This window comes from Fusarium coffeatum, assembly GCF_003316985.1.
Source record: "Fusarium coffeatum strain FIESC_28 chromosome Unknown BRIP53273_contig_238, whole genome shotgun sequence".
In the NCBI taxonomy this organism is placed as follows: domain Eukaryota; kingdom Fungi; phylum Ascomycota; class Sordariomycetes; order Hypocreales; family Nectriaceae; genus Fusarium; species Fusarium coffeatum.
This window is the reverse complement of record NW_022158030.1, coordinates 4,502-25,581: the sequence shown is the minus strand read 5'-3', so window position 1 is coordinate 25,581 and position 21,080 is coordinate 4,502. Positions and strand designations below refer to the sequence as shown.

The 21,080-nt window shown below is 48.6% G+C and overlaps 8 protein-coding genes across 8 annotated transcripts; 4 read left to right on the top strand and 4 right to left on the bottom strand.

Annotated features, from left to right (window-relative positions):
• Positions 1 to 229: 229 nt before the first annotated feature.
• On the top strand, positions 230 to 1,621 carry FIESC28_09355 (uncharacterized protein; the record flags this gene model as incomplete). Its single annotated transcript, XM_031163492.1, has 2 exons — positions 230 to 435; positions 487 to 1,621. The coding sequence occupies 2 exons, from the start codon at positions 230 to 232 to the stop codon at positions 1,619 to 1,621; spliced, it is 1,341 nt and encodes a 446-aa protein (XP_031012456.1).
• Positions 1,622 to 2,509: 888 nt separating this feature from the next.
• On the top strand, positions 2,510 to 3,739 carry FIESC28_09354 (uncharacterized protein; the record flags this gene model as incomplete). The annotated part of the gene is made up of 1 exon (XM_031163491.1): positions 2,510 to 3,739. The coding sequence occupies one exon, from the start codon at positions 2,510 to 2,512 to the stop codon at positions 3,737 to 3,739; it is 1,230 nt and encodes a 409-aa protein (XP_031012455.1).
• Positions 3,740 to 5,396: 1,657 nt separating this feature from the next.
• FIESC28_09353 (uncharacterized protein) lies at positions 5,397 to 7,430 on the top strand (the record flags this gene model as incomplete). The annotated part of the gene is made up of 1 exon (XM_031163490.1): positions 5,397 to 7,430. One exon carries the CDS (start codon positions 5,397 to 5,399, stop codon positions 7,428 to 7,430), a length of 2,034 nt encoding a protein of 677 aa, XP_031012454.1.
• Positions 7,431 to 7,770: 340 nt separating this feature from the next.
• FIESC28_09352 (uncharacterized protein) lies at positions 7,771 to 9,681 on the bottom strand (the record flags this gene model as incomplete). The annotated part of the gene is made up of 1 exon (XM_031163489.1): positions 7,771 to 9,681. One exon carries the CDS (start codon positions 9,679 to 9,681, stop codon positions 7,771 to 7,773), a length of 1,911 nt encoding a protein of 636 aa, XP_031012453.1.
• A 915-nt stretch (positions 9,682 to 10,596) lies between these two features.
• Positions 10,597 to 13,075, top strand: FIESC28_09351 (uncharacterized protein; the record flags this gene model as incomplete). The annotated part of the gene is made up of 2 exons (XM_031163488.1): positions 10,597 to 11,133; positions 11,183 to 13,075. The coding sequence occupies 2 exons, from the start codon at positions 10,597 to 10,599 to the stop codon at positions 13,073 to 13,075; spliced, it is 2,430 nt and encodes an 809-aa protein (XP_031012452.1).
• A 46-nt stretch (positions 13,076 to 13,121) lies between these two features.
• On the bottom strand, positions 13,122 to 14,211 carry FIESC28_09350 (uncharacterized protein; the record flags this gene model as incomplete). The annotated part of the gene is made up of 2 exons (XM_031163487.1): positions 13,122 to 13,307; positions 13,357 to 14,211. The coding sequence occupies 2 exons, from the start codon at positions 14,209 to 14,211 to the stop codon at positions 13,122 to 13,124; spliced, it is 1,041 nt and encodes a 346-aa protein (XP_031012451.1).
• Positions 14,212 to 14,903: 692 nt separating this feature from the next.
• On the bottom strand, positions 14,904 to 16,010 carry FIESC28_09349 (uncharacterized protein; the record flags this gene model as incomplete). The annotated part of the gene is made up of 1 exon (XM_031163486.1): positions 14,904 to 16,010. The coding sequence occupies one exon, from the start codon at positions 16,008 to 16,010 to the stop codon at positions 14,904 to 14,906; it is 1,107 nt and encodes a 368-aa protein (XP_031012450.1).
• A 3,947-nt stretch (positions 16,011 to 19,957) lies between these two features.
• Positions 19,958 to 20,731, bottom strand: FIESC28_09348 (uncharacterized protein; the record flags this gene model as incomplete). The annotated part of the gene is made up of 1 exon (XM_031163485.1): positions 19,958 to 20,731. One exon carries the CDS (start codon positions 20,729 to 20,731, stop codon positions 19,958 to 19,960), a length of 774 nt encoding a protein of 257 aa, XP_031012449.1.
• Positions 20,732 to 21,080: the final 349 nt, after the last annotated feature.

Sequence of the window (21,080 nt, the reverse complement as noted above, 5' to 3'; positions counted from 1 at the left end):
AGTTGATGGCTGGGATTGGCCAGCGAATAGCCTCATGGTGGAACCACGTGCGTTCTAGAACAGCTGTAATACGGCACCAGTAATTAGTTCAAGGCCCAGAACCTGCCGTGTGATCATGTCGGCACTTCACGGGAATTTTCGCTCTCGTCGTATCTTTTATACATGGAGACGTCCTGATGTTTTTGTTTGCTATGGCTGATTCAAGTGTCTTCATTGTTCGTGTCTCACGATGAACTTTACAGGCTACTTGTGTAGTCTGACCGACAAAGATGATATCGAGTACCGCCCACTTCGCTCGAGAAGTCCTTCAAGCGAAAATGGTGCACACTCAGATACCATTTGCGCTCCTATGAAATACAGATCTCGCGTTTGGCGACTCTGCACGAGATGGGTCAGACCCTGGGTTGCGGCTTGTCTTGGAATACTCCTGGTCTTGTCAGTCGTTGAGTTTACTGCCACGAGGATTCTAAGCTGACCTCCCATCAGAATATCTTTCTTTCTGTTGACGTTTGTCGTCGAGCGATACGCCGTCTACAACTTTGAGTCCTCAGGTTTAGCTCTAGCAGATCCTGTTGAAGACTATGGTGACGCAGCCGAAAGTGCCAAGCGATGGGTTGTAGACCTATCAACTCAGGTTTCGCCAGTCATGGTGCATTCTCACAACGACTATCTAAGACCACGGCCGTTGTTCTCGGCTTTATCTGTCGGGTGTGCCAGTGTAGAGGCAGATGTGTGGTTAAGCAGCAACGGGAAAGATCTCTTGGTTGGTCACCATTGGTGGGACCTCATACCAAAGAACACACTCGAGTCTCTCTACATCGCGCCCCTACTGCAGATCCTCGACTCGTTCAATTCTCCACCTTATGTCGATGACTTGGCGGATACAGATGACCCTGTGGGCGTCTTTGCGACTGAACCGAACAAGACCCTTATCCTATTCATCGACGTCAAGGATGACCCCGCAAAGACTTGGCCAGTTGTTCTAAAGCAGTTGGAGCCTCTACGGGAGAAGGGCTATCTCTCATATCATCGAAAGCAGTCTTCGACATCTGCCAATGCATCATTCACATCTGGACCGATAACTGTTGTGGGTACTGGGAATATCGTCAAGCGGCGAGACGTTAACATTGGCCCCGATGTGGCCAAATGGCAAAGGTATCATGATGTATTCCTTGATGCATCTCTAGATCTCTTGGCACGACCCGGTTTCTGTCAGAGAAATGACAGCCTTTGTCTTGAAGTCGGAGAGAACGAATTCTATACTGCTTCTGTATCTTTGTGGAGGGCTATTGGCACAGTCATCCCATACTTTAGCAGGTCTCAAAAGATCAACTTAAGAAATCAGGTCCAACTTGCGAAGGATCTTGGCCTCAAGTCAAGATACTGGGAATTGCCAGGATGGCCAGTGTCACGGAGGAACTACGTCTGGAGAACACTTGCGCAGGAAGGTGTTGACCTTCTAAATTCCGATGATATTGTTAGTGCAGCCACAAAGCACTGGCATTCGAATTACACAATAGAAGGCGCATGGATACTTGGTATAGCATCTTGCCTCTTTAGCTTCTTGTTCACGATAACATGGTTTGGCAAGAGGATGATGCGAAGGATCATGCCTATTTAGAACCGTATATGAATAGATACCCATTTGTTTTATGAGCGGAGCAGTAGACCCTAGAACTTACCACTCGTGTCAACCTTTTAACTGCTGATCGTTAATAACGGCGACCGCTGTAACGGCAGACGGATCTTCAATGTGGTTGATGCTAAGTTTCGCCATGTATTGGACAATTGGGGAAGGGCTTTCGACTCAAGACGGTGAAGCATCATCTGGCGGTGATAGTATCACACGACGTCGCATTGGTGTCTCATGGAAACTAGTAAAACAGCCGCTGGCTCTTGGGTTGAAGCTATAATGAAGATGAACCCCACCAAGAGTTGGGCTAAGGGTACGGTGTGCGCGTCTGGGCGGTCTGCCGAACTAACCGTCCCAAAGCTTGGCACTAAGCAAAGCGGCCTCAACACCAACAAGACACAAGCGCTGTACTGAGGTAGTGACATGTTGGGCATCTTGGCAGTTTTGAAGATACTCACTATCATTTAATCATTTGGTATCACAACAACTAAACCATGGTAACGCAAAGACTACTGCAAAGACCCCTCATCAAGGTTTGTTCCAAAAATAACAGGGACCCCTGCATCTTGCCACAGCCAGCGGCAGGACAAAACGCCAAGACAGCTGTGACCACCAAGCAAAGAGCCAAGTGTTGCTCAAAGCTTCGCAAGCAGATACGTGGCATCACTCAATGATATGAGGCGGTGCAGACAAGAACCCACTCTGCGCAACGTTGGGGTCTCCGATTGGACTCATCTTGGGTATCATTGGAGACGTCAACTGTGGCTGCGAACGAATACCTTCGCCTTCACCGTGACAGTCAGGCATATATAGTGGCCGGATCTCAAGTCTTGATGAAAGATCTTATTCTTCTAACTTCAAAGACTCCAAAACAAAATGACTCGCTACGGACACAACACCGAATTCCAGCAGCAGGGCTTCCCTCAGCAGGGGGGCGATGACCGTCGCAATGAGCAAGGTGGCTACCAACAAGGCGGATATCAGCAGGGAGGCCAGCAGTATGGCCAGCAGCAGCAGCAGTATGGTCAGCAACAGTACGGCCAACAGCAGGGTGGTTACCAACAGGGCGGCTACCAGCAAGGTGGCCCCCAGCAAGGAGGATACCAACAAAACCAAGGAGAAGCATCTTCATACTACTCCCAGTCTCACCAAAACCAATCTGGTCCTGGAGACTTCCAGGGTGGTGAAGGTGAACCCCAAGATGGCGAGCGTGGCTTCATGGGAGCCATGGCTGGTGGTGCCGCCGGTGCTTTCGGTGGTCACAAGATCGGTGGTAAGACTGGACACAGCAAGTCCAGCACTGTCATCGGTGCGCTAGCAGGAGCCTTCAGTGGTCACAAGCTCCAGGACGCCGCCTCGGACTGGAAGGATGACCGTGATGAGAAGAAGGAGGAGGAAAAGCGAAGAGAAGAGGAAGAGAAGCGCCGAGAGGAGGAGGAGAAGAGAAGACGCGAGGATGAGAAGAGGAGACGGGATGACGACCGACGAGACGACGACCGTCACAGCCACCACCACCGCAGCTCTGGCCGTCGTCGCAGCTCTTCTCGCCGCCGAAGCCGCAGCCGTAGCCGTAGCTCTTCTCGCGGCCACTCACGCCGTGGCGGTAACTACGCCGGTAACTTCACCGCCTCATCCCGAGACATCAGGCTCGATGCTCACGGCGACTATGTCCTCCACGCTTCCTGCAAGCGTGAGGATGGCGACTACCAGCACACCTCCATCTCCCTCAACAAGCTTCTCGAGAACGATAGAGGAAGCTTCCGTTGGTCCGCCGGCGGCCACCACGGTGGTTCCTCGCAGGTTACTGTTCAGCAAGGTGACACTCTCCGAGGCATCGCCGGCCGATTCAACACATCTTTCGATGAGATTGCCAGAATGAACAACATCAGCAACCCTGATCTCATCTACCCTGGCCAGACTCTCCAGGTGCCTGGCGGCGGTAGCCAGGGTGGTGGTGGTTTCGGAAACTCGTCGCGACATGTTCGTCTCGTCGATGGAGGACAGAGACTGGAGGGAGAGTTGTCTCGCGATGGCAACTGGGTTTTGAGCTCCATCATTCTTGACGAGAGAATCAGGAACTACAACGGAACTTTGGAGTTGATCTAAGTTTTAATAGTGTAAAACAGTCACAGCTCATTGCTGTATAATAAATTTTCGTGAAATCAGTTTCATTCCGTTTACAACGTGTTAAATACGAATCATTCATGGGCAAACAACTATGCACGTCTTGATCATTTTCTACTCTTGCACTGGATGCCGTTCATCTCGAGTCAGGGTTTACCTGCTTCTTCTTTTCCGCGGTAAGATTCTCAAGATACTACGGTAGACGCCGTCAACGAATCTCTTTCCTGTGTAGTTTGGGTAAGTGGTCTTCCAACTTACAAATAACGAACAGTTTTGCCGATTGATGCCAAGCTTTGGATTATAATAGTTTTACTGTTCTCTACCTGCATTTTTAACTTTTACAAAAGACTAGGACTGGATATTATTTATATATGATTGCTACGGTATGGTGGTCTGTCATAACAGCTATAGCACATTTCATCTTGATCGAGAAAGTTGATTCGTTTTTCTTCGCAACGGGCCTCCTTTTTCAATTCAATTTAATTTAGGCTGTAATTGAAATTAATCGATTATCGTACGTCAAAAGGAGGCTGTGCTATATATAGTGCGAACTCTGGTCTATCGGATCTTGGTCTCGAATTGCCGGTGAACAAGGCATCACATGCTTCTTGATCCTTCGTCTCAGGTTCAGTCAGGCTGGGGCGATCTTAATCATATCGTAAACATGGCATTTAATTGAACAGGGATACATATAAACAGTGAGGGTTAGCGTGACGGTTTGGTCTCTTCAATGGGAATAAAAAGGTTTTGATGATGCTGCAGGGTAGGGGAATTAGTGCTGGCGGATAACCCCGCTGATAACGCTGATAAGCCGGATATCGCGATGAAGAAGATGCTCCATGACGTCAAAAGCGTTGGCGATGATGACGGATTCAATTGATCAAGAGTGAGTGAGTGAGTGATTAAATTACCACAGAAACACAAGTCACAGTTGGAGTTTTACTTTTACTATAATTGGTCGAAAATGATTCATGATTAGAATTGTAAATTCACTCTTGGCTGTTGAAGCTGACGAAGTCAATCGAGAAAGAGGATTCGGAGGTTGGGCCGTTGTAACCTTGTTTACAGTCAAGGGTACGTACCCGTAATCTCGTATCCAAAAGTGCCAATTACCAGCCATTTTGCCAATGACTAATCCTGATCAAGAGTGTTGATTGGGTCGGCCCCGCTTGTGGAATGTTTTTGCTTCGCCTCAGTGACAAGACAAGAGAGATCCCCAATTTCCCGCTTTTCAAGGTGCTCATCCCCCAGCAACTTGCAACTTTTCCCCATATCAATCAACACGACAGCAAAGGGCAGACAGACATTTTAGACGGTCGCTTTCATCCTTGAGCGTCTCTCTGTCTCCGTCCGACACTCTCGCTTCAATTTCCGGACTTTTGTTGAGTTGAGTGACTCTCCGCCTCGGCCGAAAACATCTTCTCTTCTCCCTTGACTCGACTCGACTTGACTTCTGGATCCACTCGCTCGCTCGTTAATTATCATCGCGACTCAACATCAACAATGCGCCATAGCGTTAACTAATTCCGTCGCAACCTTTTCAACACCCGGGCCATAAGCTCTTGATCGCCGCGACACAGTTTATTCCATCCACTAAGCGTCCTGTCGCCTGTAGCCAATTCAGTGCACCACCGCAGTCATGAAGTTGTTCACGTCGGTCCTCGTTCTCGTCTCATGGCTCGCCTCTTTCACCACAGCCGACAGGGTTCTCGAGTCCAAGTCGCTCAACAGCTGTCAACGAGGCTCTTTGATCACCGCCAGTCTTTTCCATGTTGTCATCACTCCCAACAACTCGGTCGCCACCTTCAATGTCAACGCTGTAGCCTCGGTCCAGGGCAGAGTCGTCTTTGACGTCGCCCTCGTCGTCTACGGCTACCAGTTCATCCGCCAAGTCGTCGACCCTTGTTCCTCGACCCTTGACCTCCCTGCTCTTTGTCCCATGACACCTGGTGATATCGACATCAAGTTCAACTTCAAACTCGGCGATGCTTTGGACCAAGTTCCCGACATCGCCTATGGCATTCCTGATTTGGATGCTACTGTCCGCGCCTTTGTCAATATGACCGACACTGGGGAGAGCGTCGCTTGCGTCGAGGCCGACTTCTCCACTGGAAAGACCGTCGAACAGCTCTCCGTCAAATGGGTTACCGCCATCATCATCGGAATTGGCCTCGTCTCGTCGGCCTGCATCTCACTAGCCGGCTACGGCAATGCAGCTGCCCATCTCGCTGCCAACACCCTGGCCCTCTTCACATACTTCCAGGCCCAAGCTATCATCGGACTCACAGGAATCACCATGCCGCCCATCGTTGACGCCTGGACTCTGAACTTCCAATGGACCATGGGCATCATCCGACTTGGCTGGATGCAGGACATCTTCACCTGGTATCAACGCGCAACAGGTGGCACGCCTGCTCGCATCTTCGATCATCTTGCCACTTCCTCAGTCCAAGTCGCCAAGCGATCACTCGACTACATTCCCGGCGCCGCAACTCTTGCTCGCCGTAGTTTTGCCATGACCAAACGGGCCAACATCGAGCTTGAGAGTGGTTCCTTCCTGGTCTACGGTATCCAGCGTGTCGCTTTCCGCTCCCACATCGAGACGACGAACCTCTTCGTCACCGCTCTCACCTTCTTCCTCATCGCAATCGTCTTCACCTGCATACTCGTTCTTCTCGCCAAGGTTGTCCTTGACCTGTTCGCAAAGCAGGCTTGGATTAAGCATGAGCGATTCCTCGAGTTCCGAACCGAGTGGCAGACAATCCTCAAGGGCATCCTTCTTCGACTCACCCTTATGGGCTTTGCTCCCATGGTCATTCTTTGTCTCTGGGAATTCACTCAAGTTGACTCACCCGCATTGGTTGTTCTTGCTGTCTTCTTCCTCATTTTCGTGACAGCTACCCTTGCCATGGCGGCCTTCAGGATCGTCACCATTGCGCGACACAGCAACCCCGTCGTCACCCTGTTCTCCGACTCGCGAGTATTGAACAAATGGGGCTTCCTGTACATCCCGTACCGAGCTTCGGCCTATTATTTTGTTGTGCCTCAGCTTGCTTATGTTTTCGTCAAGGGCATGTTCATCGCCCTGAGCCAGAAGAGTGGCCCAGTCCAGGCCGTTGCTCTCATTGTCATCGAAGTCGCTGCCTTGATCGCTACGAGCGTCATGCGGCCTTTCATGGATAAGAGTGTCAACTCTTTTAACATCGCCATCTTTGTGCTCAACTTTCTCAACTCCATCTGCCTCTTCATCTTCACCAACGTTCTGGGTATGCCTAGGATGGGTCCTTCAGTCACTGGCCTCGTCCTCTTCGTCGCCAATGCAGCCTTTTCGCTTATTCTGCTCCTCATGATCATCATTTCCAGTGCGCTCGTCTTCTGGCGCAAGAACCCAGATGCCCGATACCAGTTCATGGCTGACGATCGAGCATCTTTCATGAAGTCCAAGTCGTCGACGCAGATTGACACCATGGGACAGCTTGACGCATTGGCTGCCACAGCCCGTGGTGACCCGACTGGCCACTCTCGCCCTGTGTCGAGGTCATCATCCGAAATAGCTGCGCAGATCTACCGTCCAGGCCCACCACAGCATGCAGTCAGTTCTTCCATCTCCTCGAGGAGTCCCCACAAAGACTCGCAAGTCGACATTAGAACGGCAGAGCGCCAAGATGCGTGAATATAACAGCATATATTGGATCATCTAATCGGATTAGTTACTTGGATATGGATGTTTTGTTCTATGGTATATAGTTAATTACTTGCCATGGCCGATCGGTCATGGACAGGGACATGTTGTCAACCCCTTATAGCAGGCAAATCGCTTGTGTTAAACGATTTACGACAATCTAATACTGTTGATCTTGCCAGGATGGCGTTACTTTGAAAGTATGTAGTGATTATAATCTATAGAGAAGTCTATGAAAATTACTATTCGTGTGTATCGCGTCCCGATTAGATTTCCTGATATTAATAATTATTCCTCCCCTAACCGCCATGGTATTTGTTCTACATCTTGCTCAGATGATCCATTCACCCTTGATCCCCAAATCGTTTTCTTGAATCCACATGGCCCTTCTCCTGTCTCGCTTGGCCTTCTTCGCTCTCCAAAATGCTTCATCATCTTCGCTGTCGGTACTGTCGCCTTCGAGGATAGCTGCTGTGTCCGCTCTGGTGTTGCGGTTACGATTCCAGTTACTTGAGGTAGAAACCCTTGGGGTCTCCTTTTCTGAGCGCACTTGTTGCGATGCCTTTGAGACGGGTCTGTAGCGACTTGGCATGCCGACAGTGTTTCGTTCTGATGGTGCGACTGAAGGGGCGTATGCAGTATCTCGGTTGTGAACAGACTTGGCATAGTTTGAGCGAGCATACGTTGACTTTGCATAAGTTGACCTAGCATAATTGGATTGCGCATAGTTGGACGGCGCATAGTTTGATGGCGCGTAATTGGACTTTGCGTAATTTGAAGGAGCATAATTTGAAGGGGTGTAATTAGGCATTGCACCGGGCATACCCATACCCATTGCAGACTGTTGGTCCCAGGCCTGACCACCTCTTTGTTGATTCATAGTGGCCATACTGCGCAAGAAGTCCGTTTGGGCTTGAATGAAGTTGAACATTTGGTTATTGGGAGGGACTGGGGGCATTTGTGGCACAGCAACTGGCGTTTGCGGTCGCGAGTATGGCATTGGCGGTTGCATGGCAGGCATATTGAATGCGCCAGGTATTGGCGGTGGCTGATGAGATGACGAGGCCCAGTTGAAAGCGTTGTTGGTGTCAGGTAAAGGCTGGAAGCCATGACTTGGAGCAACACGTCGCATCGCCTTGGCGCGCTCTTCACTTGCTATCACGCCGACAAGACCACCTGGAATAAGCTGTTGGTTGTTCATCGGCCATTGAGCGTTCATAGCCCCGGCATATGGATCTTGCGGCAACCCGTTTGCAAAGGCTGGCAATGGTGATCGTAATTGAAGCTGCACACCATAGTCTGATCTCCCATCAGAGCGTCGTTGCATCTGAAGTATGGCTAGAGGCACATCGTCCTCATCGTCATCCCCGCCGTATTGTGTTGTTGCTTCCTCTTGGTGACCTCGGAATGTCTTGAAGGACTTCATAGACCATGACGAAGGCTTTCTCGAATGATGAGACGGTATCGTTGGAAGGTCAGGTCCCTTGGTACTCTTCATCATCCGCTGTCGGTAGTTGTCAAGGTGCGCCTGTTGCTTCTTACGCTGCGCCATCTGCTTTCTGACAAGCTCAGCCTCGTCGACACCCTCGTAGTCGATCTTGTCCTCCTCGTCTTCGCCCTCGTAGAGCCGTCTTTCAGCTTCTTCTCTAGCCCTTTGCTTCCGCAATTGTTCAAACTCGGCAGATGTCATGACCTTATTGCGCGAGCGACGGAAGGATAATCGACCAGGTGGCGGCGGAGGAAGCTCTGCTTCAGTGGCTTCTGGAACCGCATCGAACGGCGAGACATACAAGACAGCCCAGTCCTCGAGATCTTCATCAATTCGGTGAATCTGTCTGGGCTGCGAGACGGCATTGGTAGTGGTAGGGAAGAGAGGGCTGGCGGGCTCTACTGAGTCAGGTGTGTTGAGGCTATCGTCATTGATGAAAGGCCATCTCGGTGTATTGCTACCCGATGATGGACCAACAAGCTTCTCATAATTCATGTCTTGTTCGAGTGGAAGATTGCCACTGAGGTCTTGACTCCACGACCTTGCGTACTGTTCAATGATGCCAGCGTTGGAGGAGAAGCGCATTGCATAACGATTGTTGCGTTTGGAGAGTTGAGAGTCGTGAGAGTCGTTCAGAAGAGACGAAGTGTCGGGCGGTTCGAGGAAGGCGCCGGATTTGACAAAAGGCTGGATCTTGGCGAAATCGAAATCGAGGGGACTGGTCCTGTTGAGAGTGGATGCAGTGACGTCCATGCTATGGCCGCTTGGCCTGGGCGATGTTACCGATAGGGAATCATCGTGTGAGAAGTGACTCTGTGCTATCGTCAAAGACATGAAAGGCCAAGTACAGCAGTCTGCAGGCCAAGTGAAGCTAATGCAGAGCGAGTCAAGAAGATGGATTGCGAAGAAAGAATGTCATGAAGCGAAACGAAATCCGGCCCTGGACTTGTCATCAGTAGCAAGACATCCCTTGAGATGCATATCCCTTCTATGAAGGGGGCCATGTTTTGGAGGATCAAGCGTGAGGTGTCTCGTTGTGGAATGATGGCGATGCGAGGAATGTATTGATGTACGGTGTAATGAGATAAGGTTCTATTTATAGTTGTAAATAAAGCTTGGTGTTGCTTATTCGTCGACTCTGTCGTTGTCTGAGATGAGATGAGATTAATGAATATGAATGCTTTGCTTTTGGTGGTGAAGATGTGGGGGCTGACGAGAAGGGTAGTAGTGCTTATTTCCAGCGCCCGATTAGCTGTCTCTGCACTAACAGCCCCTATCTCAAGAACATCATGATCGTGTAATATGCATTTCTCAACAGCCTTTCATGGCAGTAAATAATCTCAAAGTGAGTCCATAAATACGAACAGTAGATAGAAAGGACATCAAGTCCACTTACACTTAGTATTGATCCACCTGCTGTGTATAGTTTGCCTGCTGAATATGTCTAGCTGGTCCCTTTTGATAGCACACGCTAATTAGCCTTATCCAATTCTCAACAACCACGGCTCATTGACCCAAAGCATTGAAGAAAATAAGGACGCGAATAACCCTCACACACCGACCGAACGCGGGAGAATACTGAGAACATCTTCCTCCCCCCCCTTTGCCAAGTCAATATCTAATTCTAGTAAGACAACTGTTACTGTTTGCATCCCTTTGAATCCGCAAATGGCGTCGCCTCCCTCAGCTCCAGACCCAACCCCTCCTCCTCTCGCGCCCGATTCGGCTTCTGCGCCCGAGAAAAGCGCGAGGTCTGCTCCAACTGCAAAGCTCCGCAGCTGCGTCGTCTGTCGCAGTCGCAAGGTTCGATGCGATAAACTCTCACCCTGCTCCAATTGTCGCAGGGCTAATATTCCCTGTGTCGTTCCGTCCAATGATCGTCCACCTAGATGGGCTCGGCGGTTGGAGCGCTTCAACGGTGATGCGCAGACCGAGAGTAGGCCGAGTGGTGACCAAGCTCTGGAAAGACTGCAGACTCTTGAGAATCTGGTCAAAGAATTGAGGGGTCAGCTCGAGGTTGCTAATGCTAGCAGTCGGGGGGCTTCTTCTGACGCTGCATCACCCCCCGAGAACGTCAAAATTGCAGCTAGTCCGTCCTCATCAACAGCATCAGACGTACAGAAGCATTTCGGTCGCATGGTTCTCAAAGATGCCAATCAAAGACGTTATATCGCCAGTGGCTTTTGGTCCCGAATAAGTGATGAGGTCAGTAGCTATAGGGTCTTCTCGTATTGTGATTATTAACTGTCCATAGCTTGAGGGACTACAGATGGACACTCGTAGAATGGGAGATGATGGAGCCTCCTCTGAGGACGATGACTTCCCTGCGTCCACTCCGTCCACGCAAGAACAACACCGAGAACCCGCGGAACGACATGCATTCTTATTCCAAAATGACATGTCGCCATCATCACTAGGCGGGCAAGACTTTAATCCCTTGCCATCTCAAATTCCATTCTTGTTGGATGTATTTGAAGAGAACATGAACATCATTATGCACGTAGTGCACATGCCGAGCATCAGGAAGATGGTTCGTTCATCTCGTGGTTCTAAACCTCAAATTACTTTCAAGCACCAAGCTCTACTCTTCTCCATTTACTACGCTGCGATAACATCGATGGAAGATGAGGATGTGTTGACCAACTTTGGCGCTACTAAAACAGACCTCAACCTCAAGTTCCGTCGTGGTCTTGAGCAAACCCTTGCAAGAGCAGACTTTCTCAACGACCCAGATATAGTTCATGTCCAGACTTTGACCATCTTCCTTTCCCTTGCTCGGAGATATGATAGCCCAGTATACATATGGATGATGACAGGTCTTCTGATCCGCATGGCTCGCTCTGTCGGTTTGCACAGAGACGGTTCCCAATTTTCACACCTATCTCCCTTTGAAGTTGAACAGCGGCGTCGGCTCTGGTGGATGGTTATAGTTGTTGACATTCGTGCATCCGAGGATCAGGGAACCGAGTTCACAGTCACAGAAGGCAGTTTTGACACTAAGATGCCTCTCAACATCAACGACTCCGATATTGAACCGGAGACAAAAGAGATGCCTCCGGAGCGCCAAGGCGTCACGGATATGTCGCTGGGTGTGGCCATGTGCGAGTTGGCTTTTATGTCAATGCAGCTGATGGCTTCTAGCCCTCAAACAGGCGGTACAAGCCTTGAAGATCAAGCACGGTTACTTGAATCCCATCGTTCAAAGCTTGAGGAGGGCTATGCCAAATACTCAACCGACCCCGACGACATTATTAACTGGGTCGGGGTCGTCGTTACTCGCATAGTCTTGTCCAAACTGACCCTCCTGGTGTACCTTCCATCATTGTTTGCTTCGCCGAGTGATCAGTTCTCGGATGAAGTTAGAGACAAATTACTCACTGCTGCTATCGAAATAGCAGAGCATAACCACGCTCTAAATGCTGAGACGAGGTGCCGCCAATGGAGATGGATATACCAAACGTATACCCATTGGTATGCTATTGTCTGGCTACTGATTGAGATTTCCCGCAGGCAGTGGTCACCCACCATCGAGCGTGCATGGATCGCTTTACACAGTCCATGGTTGATTCCATCTCAGAATAGCATAACTAAGGATGTGCGCATGTGGATTCCTCTACGGAAGTTGATGGACAAAGCGAGAAGTCATCGCGCCTCTCAGCTCGAACAGATTCGCAAGAACCCATCGTTGGTGGAAACGTTGGAGAGGATCGATGGCTCTCTGCCTATCCCAGTCAGCCCTGACTCATCACAGCCACAAAGTCAATTCCTCGAACATTGGCGGTCGCTAGTCTGGGAAACGGCGAAGATGACTCTTGAAACTGATAGTTCCAACAATAATGCTCAAATCCATAACAACCATGGACGACAGCACCTCAATGCCTCGTCGGACCCTTCGCACTTCAACTCCGGGCATCGCTCAAGTGGATTCGACGGCACTGAGCTGAATACCCCACCAACAAATTGGGTAAATAGTCAGCCAATGGATACAGGCGTCGGATCTTGGCTTTGGACTGACCCAAGTCTGGAAACTGAAGCCTTTACTGATATAGACATGAACATGGATATTGATACGGATATCGATTGGAATACATGGCTACAGTCTGCGACTGGCTTGGAAATGAACGCTGGGAAGCCAAGTCTTACTTGAGATACGATGGGATGATAGACTAAGTTTAGTGGAGGAGTAAACCTATTTACATGTGTGAAGGGATCTCCTCAGATGAGCCATACAGCTCTTTCTGACGAGAAAGTACAGCAGGATGACGGATCGACCCAGGCTTGAGCTTACCAAAATCAAGGTTAACTCCATCCTCGATGTGAGGGAACGGGCCCAAAGGCGTAATAGCCCGTGGATTAATATCATAATGACTCTTGGTATACTATGCGTATGGTTAGCATCAGCAAGAGAACAGCTAAAGCAATACTTACGTTCTCCTTGATGTGTCTAAAATCGGTAGTCTCTCTAAACCCTCTCACATTCCAGTATAAATTCTTCACCCACTCATGGATAACTGGATAGTTTCCACGAATGGTTCCAAGATCGCATTTGAAGTGGTTGACATACACAACGTCGAAACGAATGATAGTCGCGTATGCACGCAAGTCAACTTCAGTCATGTCTTTCCCAAGTACGTATGGACCTCCGTTCTTGTAAATCAATTGTTCGAGCTTGTTGAGCGCCGCAAAGACAGTTGGTACGTTATTGTCATACGCTTCTTGAGTGGGTGCAAAACCGGCTTTGTAGACTCCGCTGTTAAGGTCGCGTTGCATCCACACGTTGATCTCGTCAATGGTAGATTGTAGACTCTCTGGGTAGAGGTCAATGTCTCGACCTTGCGCATTGGAATCAAGGATTGAATCGAAGGCAGTGGGTAGCCATCGAAGCAGCTCAGCGCTTTCGTTGTTCACCATCCGATTGAGTTTCTTATCCCAAAGAACTGGTACACTGTATCGTCCCTTGTAGTCTGGATCATCTTTGAAATAGACTTGGTGAAGATACTTGGACTTGAAGAGCTGGTCTTCTGTAGCGCCTTCGTAATCATCAGGTGAGCTTGGGAACTGCCATCCGGGCCAGCCCTTGTCGTCACCCTTTGGATACGGCTTTACAATCGAGATGTCGATAATAGACTCGAGGCCCTTGATGTGACGAACGAGGTTGGCGCGATGGGCAAAAGGACAGAAAAGTCCAATGTATAAATGGTAGCGACCCTTTTCGGGTTGGAATTGTGAGTCTGAACTCACGACTCCATGCCAAGAGTCATCTGCATTGGCGTGTATCGACATCTTTGGGTTGGGTTTATAGGTCAAGAATGAATTGCAGGAGTAGGGTGTGTGATATGGTTTGTTAAATATGTGGATTGTTTGTAAGCAGCGTGTGTTTGTAATACATAACCCCGCTTTAAAGGACTCAATCATCAATGGTGACGTCGAAGAAGCCATTATTAACTTTGTGCGGAAGCACAGGAAATATGATGTTTGCATCGTCCTATAAATGTTTCTGAAGTCGAATTAATACCTATTAACCGTCGGTAAAGTAAAGTGTTCCCTCTAAGCAAGAGAGAGCAGGCCGGATTGAATAGGTGTCAGTATAAGACAATTGGGTATCACTGATATAAAAGATCATAGTTTTCAGTAAAACAGATGTGGTAATATTCAGTAACAGTAAGTAGCTGCATGTTCCTTCCACTTTTGCTAAAGCTAAGAGTTACAATAAAATATGTTAACGAGAGTGTAAGAAGAAAACCAATCCAGTCATAACCATTCGTCGTTCCGACTTCCATTCGTCAATCGTAAAGTCCTTAGAGGTAAAGAGCGGTATTTGCAAGAGAATAATGAAAGAGTGAAGCCTTGCGTAGGTTGTCTGCTGTCAGAAAAGATAATGCTGGCCCTTCAATCGCAGACTTGTGGCCAGTTGTCGAGGTTGTTTGCATCAAGCAAACTGGCATGGTCCTTGCCAAGCGAGGTCATGGAGTTGTTTACCATCTGTCCTCGCGACCTCGGCCGGGCTTTCCACCCTTACCAGGACGGTCGTTCTCCCAGTCGTTGTCCCAATCACCGCGGCCATCACCACGTCCATCACCGCGACCAGGCTTGCCACCCTTACCAGGACGGTCGTTCTCCCAATCATCTTCCCAGTCACCACGACCATCACCGCGGCCAGGCTTGCCACCCTTACCGGGACGGTCATTCTCCCAGTCATCGCGACCTCCCTTGCCAGGGCGATCATGGTCCCAGTCATCGCGACCTCCCTTGCCGGGACGGTCATGGTCCCAATCATCTCGGCCAGGCTTGCCCTTGCCAGGCTTGTTGTAGTTGTCCTTCTTGCCAGGAGGCTTGTAGTTGTCCTTGCCTGGGGGCTTGTAGTCATTGCTAGGAGGCTTGTAGTTGTCCTTGCCTGGGGGCTTGTAGTCCTTGCCAGGAGGCTTGTAGTCATTGCTAGGAGGCTTGTAGTTGTCCTTGCCTGGGGGCTTGTAGTCCTTGCCAGGAGGCTTGTAATCCTTGCCAGGAGGCTTGTAATCCTTTCCAGGAGGCTTGTAATCCTTGCCTGGGGGCTTGTAGTCATTGCTAGGAGGCTTGTAGTTGTCCTTCTTGCCTCCATGCTTGTAGTCGTTCTCCCAAGGCTTGCCCTTGTTGTAGTCGGGCTTGCGTCCATGATCGTAGTCAGGCTTGCGTCCATGGTCATAGCCCTTGGAAGGCTTGTTGTAGTCGGGCTTGCGACCATGGTCATAGTCGGGCTTGCGGCCGTGGTCGTAGCCACCCTTGCGGCGGTCATCGTCCCAGTCGTTCCAGCCCTTGGAAGGCTTGTTGTAGTCGGGCTTGCGACCATGGTCATAGTCGGGCTTGCGGCCATGGTCATAGCCCTTGGAAGGCTTGTTGTAGTCAGGCTTGCGACCATGGTCATAGTCGGGCTTGCGGCCGTGGTCGTAGCCACCCTTGCGGCGGTCACCGTCCCAGTCGTTCCAGCCCCTGGAAGGTCTGTCCCAGTCACGACGATCGACGTCGCGGCCAGGCTCAGCAACCGGAGCCGGAGCTGCGGCGATGCTCGAGGTGAGAGCCAAGAGGGTAACAGCAGACAGCTTCATCTTTGCTGTAGTGGAATGAAAGTGTTTGTAAAGAAGGTGTTGAGTCCCTTGAGCGAGTGAAGAGACTAGAAGTGAAGAGTGATTGTGAGGAAGGAATGCGGATGAGGAGTGAAGAAGAAAGGATTTGAGCGAGGGAAGAGGCTCCTTTTATGTTTTTTCGTGATGCTATTGAAGCTCGTAGACTTGGTGAAAACTGGTAGTCTCTTGATACGAGGATCGAGATGCGCTTGTGCAGTCTTGCAAAACCATTGCTATGCTCTGACCTTGAGTCGGGACCGAGTCCATCACCAGTTTGCTTTGGTTTGGTGCAACAACTTCCATCATGATGCGGTAAGGCAAGGCTAGTTGACCAGACCGAGACAAGGTGGCGAAATGAGAACATTTCCCCAGCCATCCGAGTTGTGCTTGGTACAAGAAAAATGAGTTGTGTCAACATGTGTGAAGGAAGTCTCACTCGAAAGAATTAAGTCAAAGCGACTGTCGTTCTGTCATGGTTGTATCACCCTCTGCAGGTGGCGGTTGCTTACTTTTGCGACTCTATTCCCACATAGCCAATGGAGCCATTGACTGTGGTGTTTATGCGTGCAGTATGCATATGCAAGAACAAGCTTTACTGCACAGTTAAGTGCCCCTGAGGCTGATGTTGAAACGGTAAGATGTTACCGTCTGGGTCAGCAGCAGATGCATTGCATTAGTGGGAAACACAGCTACCGACTGGCTCGGACAGAAAAAATGTCCGCGACCCGCGAACATGGTCGTGGATCACGCTGAGATCTTGCCAAGTCGCTGTACAACCCCAGTGGCATACTACTAAAAGTCCAGTCAGCTTGCGTACGCAGATACGAGAATAATAATAGTAGAATCAATTTATTAGCCCAATAAAGAGTTTTACAACTCTTTTGTCCATGGTTCTGCCCTCAATTGCATGGCAGAATTCGCCGGAAGATCGTCACTGAACTGTTCGGACAGTCCCGAGACAGCACCAACCACTACCAAGTTTGTACATCTGCAGGAGTCCAAATGAGTCTGGTCTGGTCCGGTCTAGCCTGGCCTGGTCGAGTTTAGTGTGGTCTTATTCGGCCGTTATACATGGCTGTAGGCTCGAGAATGCAGGTATCAAGCCATATCGGGCCTCAACGTTGAGGTAATTCCAACGGCCAACATCAGCACTAAAGGCCAAGTTGTTGGTTCTACCAGTGGGAGGCAATTTAACCTTCCCGTCTTGGCTATTGTGGAAGCTGGTCTGGGCTCGCCAGCGATCTGGAAACGAAGAACTAAACCGATCTCGTTCTTGGCTCACGATTAAAATTCCGTCCTGTCATCTGTCCGTTTATGATGATCCCCACTCGTCCTAACTTGACCTTGTTTCTGAAGGAGCCATCTCGATCGGGACACGTTTAGTCCGCTTGGACGTTGTGTTGGCTTAACTGGGCGGCGGTTGTATCTCCAGCCAGACAGTTCAGTTTACGCCGACCTGTTGCATTATGTGGCCAGGTCTGGGAGGTTGGTAGATGTGAGCGTAATCGTGCATACGCCTCTTATAGACGTGATTAATGCATGTTACCAACCATGCAGCAATATCGCAAGAGTATTTGACTCCAAGATGACGGCGATTGGTGCCCGCTGAAGGCCGGCGTTTTTGTCAATACGTTTATGCATAATTCAAGCATCAAGTTTTGTATTCAAATCACTTTTCTCTGCAATTGTGGACTGTTTTATGAAGCCTCACGCCACGAGTGGCATCAACGATGCTTATTCAAGCCCTTACCCAATGAGGCCATCTGAAGAGCGAGCGAGGCCAAAAGCGTATTGCCATTTGCCTCTAGTGCCTTGGGCTATAATCAACGAGGTAATTTACTCCAGACTAGAAATATCAAAGGGTGTGAGAATTCTACTACATTCGCTTACACAACATTCGATAGTCTTGTTTGGAGTATTTTTAGCTTCATTCGGAGACTTTCCTCTCCAAGAGGCCCTCCCTGCAATGGAAGCATGAGTCCTCATTCGGCCAGAGATTGTCAAACACGTGATATGTGAAACAGCTTATTCTTCGTATTTACATACGTGCATCAGTATGATGACCAGATGGAATTACCATAGTCATTGGGCATGTCCACTGAGCAAATCATAGGGCAGTAGCTTCATTCTGCTGCATGATTCTCGAGTGCTCAGCCGCATGTTGTGCAAGGAAGACGTGCAGTACCCGTACTAATCCGGAGAGAAGATAACGATCTATGGATCTCGCAGCAATACTCGATTGAGAATTGATACTAGCCTGGCAATTGTTGGGGCTAACCATCGATGAATATTACTTGTGTGTCAGCATAGATCGAAAGATAAAGAAGCAATATTCCGTAACCTTGTCTCCACTGCTGGTGCTATCGAGTCTAGACAATAAACAAATCATCGCAAGCGAGTGCTTCCCAACATCAGTGTACTATCCTATAGTAAATCCTTAACCACAGCACTGTGGCTGTGGCTGTGCGTAAGTCTACGACCGTGTGCTACACGGAATGCATGAATAGGCTCACAAGCACGATGTGAAATGATTCACTATTTCATAATCTATTACGCGGGTTGCAGATAATACTTACAGAATTCAGCGAGAACGTCCGAATCATCCACTCAGGTGATAGAACTCTGTTTGGGGATTCAACGGCTTCAACTTGACAGTTTTTATCCACATTTGCTTCCCCAGCCCAAATTCCGGAAATAGGTGATCTAGTCATAGTATGACACTGGTTTTCAATGTCCAACAGTACCTCCACAGTGGATAGTTTTAAGCCACCATGAAAACATTGACTTCTATCATTTGATTCGAATGGTACTGGTAGTTAAGTGATTGGTAGGTGGTCCATGTTTGCCATCCACCCGGCTTTGGTCATGGTGGACCAGCGCTATGCTAAGGCATCGTACAAGTGGTGTTACTCTCACCACTCCTCGCCTAGGCCTAGTGGAAGCTATGCAGAGTTTTAGCCGCCGATAGACGCGAATGTTAAGTACTCATACATGAGAGATGTATCCCTAGAGAGTCCGAAGACCGAGATACCATCGACATACGTTAACCATGGAAACACAATGCCAGTGAGAACAGTGGCGCAATTGCCACGATAGAGTTGCGCCTAAAATGTACATACCCTGCTACCGCTGTGTAGCTGGAGTGAGGGTAAAGGTTGTCTTCAATATGTTTCTGGGCGAGTCGCTACCATTGGCTTCCAGGATGTGATATTCTTCGCCCGTGTTTGCCTTTCTAGTATTTGATAGAGACTGTCTTGCAGTATTTGGCGCATTAGCCGACTTCGTAAGTAGAAGTCATTCGATTACTTTCATTAAGTTGATTGCAGGGCAATAAAAGATTTCGTTATGAGATACTGTTCAGCGTCAAACAATGTTAAAGCTTTAACATGACTTGCCTTGGAAATGTTGCTTAAAGTCGTTGTTATCTACCATTTTCCCTTGTCTCTAAGCTTACATACTATCTTTAAGTGTCGTAGTTGAGTTTTAGTTGCGATATTAATCCAGTGGACCGAGAATCCCCTTCTATGAAGCATCTTAAATTTTGAAAGATTATCGTACCACGGGTTCAAATGATAACTTCACATGAAGCTGAATGTAATAGCAAAAATCGAATGATGTATCCTACCCTATTCTAAAAGAAAGAGATTGTCAGCAGATGGCGTCTAACAAGGCGTTTTAATGATGAATACGGTGTCGGAGTCTACAAGGATGTGGGATTTGACAATGGGAAGGATATTACTTGGGGCGTCTACTTGGCCAAGATAGCCCGAGATGTTGAAGAGGAGAAGATTTATTGAAACTGAAAACACATGTGTCGTAAACGTCTATGACGTCAATGACTCTAACTTGCTCTGGAAGACGTGATGAGCTATGATGGAAACTGCGCATGAACGACCACTGCTGATGGATTGAGTCGCCCATCTAGAATCTCATTGCTTCCTACCGGAGATAGCAATATCTTTCCAGCCCAGAGATTCACAGCTGATGGTCCCATTGAACTTCTCGTACCTGCTGCCAGAAAAGACCAGATACCCCATTCCTGATTGTATCTCATCTGTCGCGGACTCCGTTTCAGCGTGGACGCTGTGCTGAGGGGCTGCGAGGACTCTTCCTTTCCAGAAAAGCCAAAACTTAGGTTGCCGGAAAGTGTTTTTCTCAAATTTGTTGAATCTTGCTTGTTCCTTTTCTTCGTAGGCGGCGATATCCGATGCCCCAGGAGTGTCAGAGGCTTGCGAAACTCCCATATCCTTATCAGTCCTCATACTCTCAGAGTCGCCGCTGGAGATTGGACTCGTAACGTGAGAGTCGTCCTCAGAGTTGGATTCTTCTTCATCTGAGGCATATTCAGTGGCGATGATGTCCTCGAGTCCCTTCCGGCTCCCCGCCATGTGCACGACAGCATTCAAGACGCCCGGTAGATGGAGACTACCATACAGCCCATCTTCGTCTGTGGTGAAATTCCGTATGTTGAGGTTGGCGCTGTAGCTGTGTTGCTTTTTCTTTCTGCCCTTCTTTGCTGTAGATTGATCTGGTGAATTACCGTCAAGGCCCTGCTGCCGGGCTATTGCATCCACCTTTGCGCATTGAATACGATAGAGGCCGAAGGCATGGGAGATGTTGCCAGTTTTCGCCGTGGACTTTCTTGAACGCCGGTTGTGGGTGTGTCTTGAATCCAAGAGCTCGTCTTCCCAGTGATTATCCATAATGTAATAACAGGAAGACCTGGTAGCAACTATTAAGCTATGATCTTTTTATAAAGAGCTTGCGCTATATAGTAAGCTTTATTTACATAGGTAAGTAGTTATAAAAAGGTATTAGCTAATATCACTTTCTTATTATAATTAATTATCTTTATAGTTTTATTAAAAAACAATTTTAGTTATAATTAAAAAGAAAAGAATTTACATATTTCTTTATATAATTAAGTCAGTTTTTTAAATATATTTTCCTTTATATAAATAAAAGTAACTTAATATATTTAATAAGCAAGTGCTTTAGTAAAGTAAGTACTTTAAAAATCTTAGCTATTATCTTTTAATTACTAATAAAAGT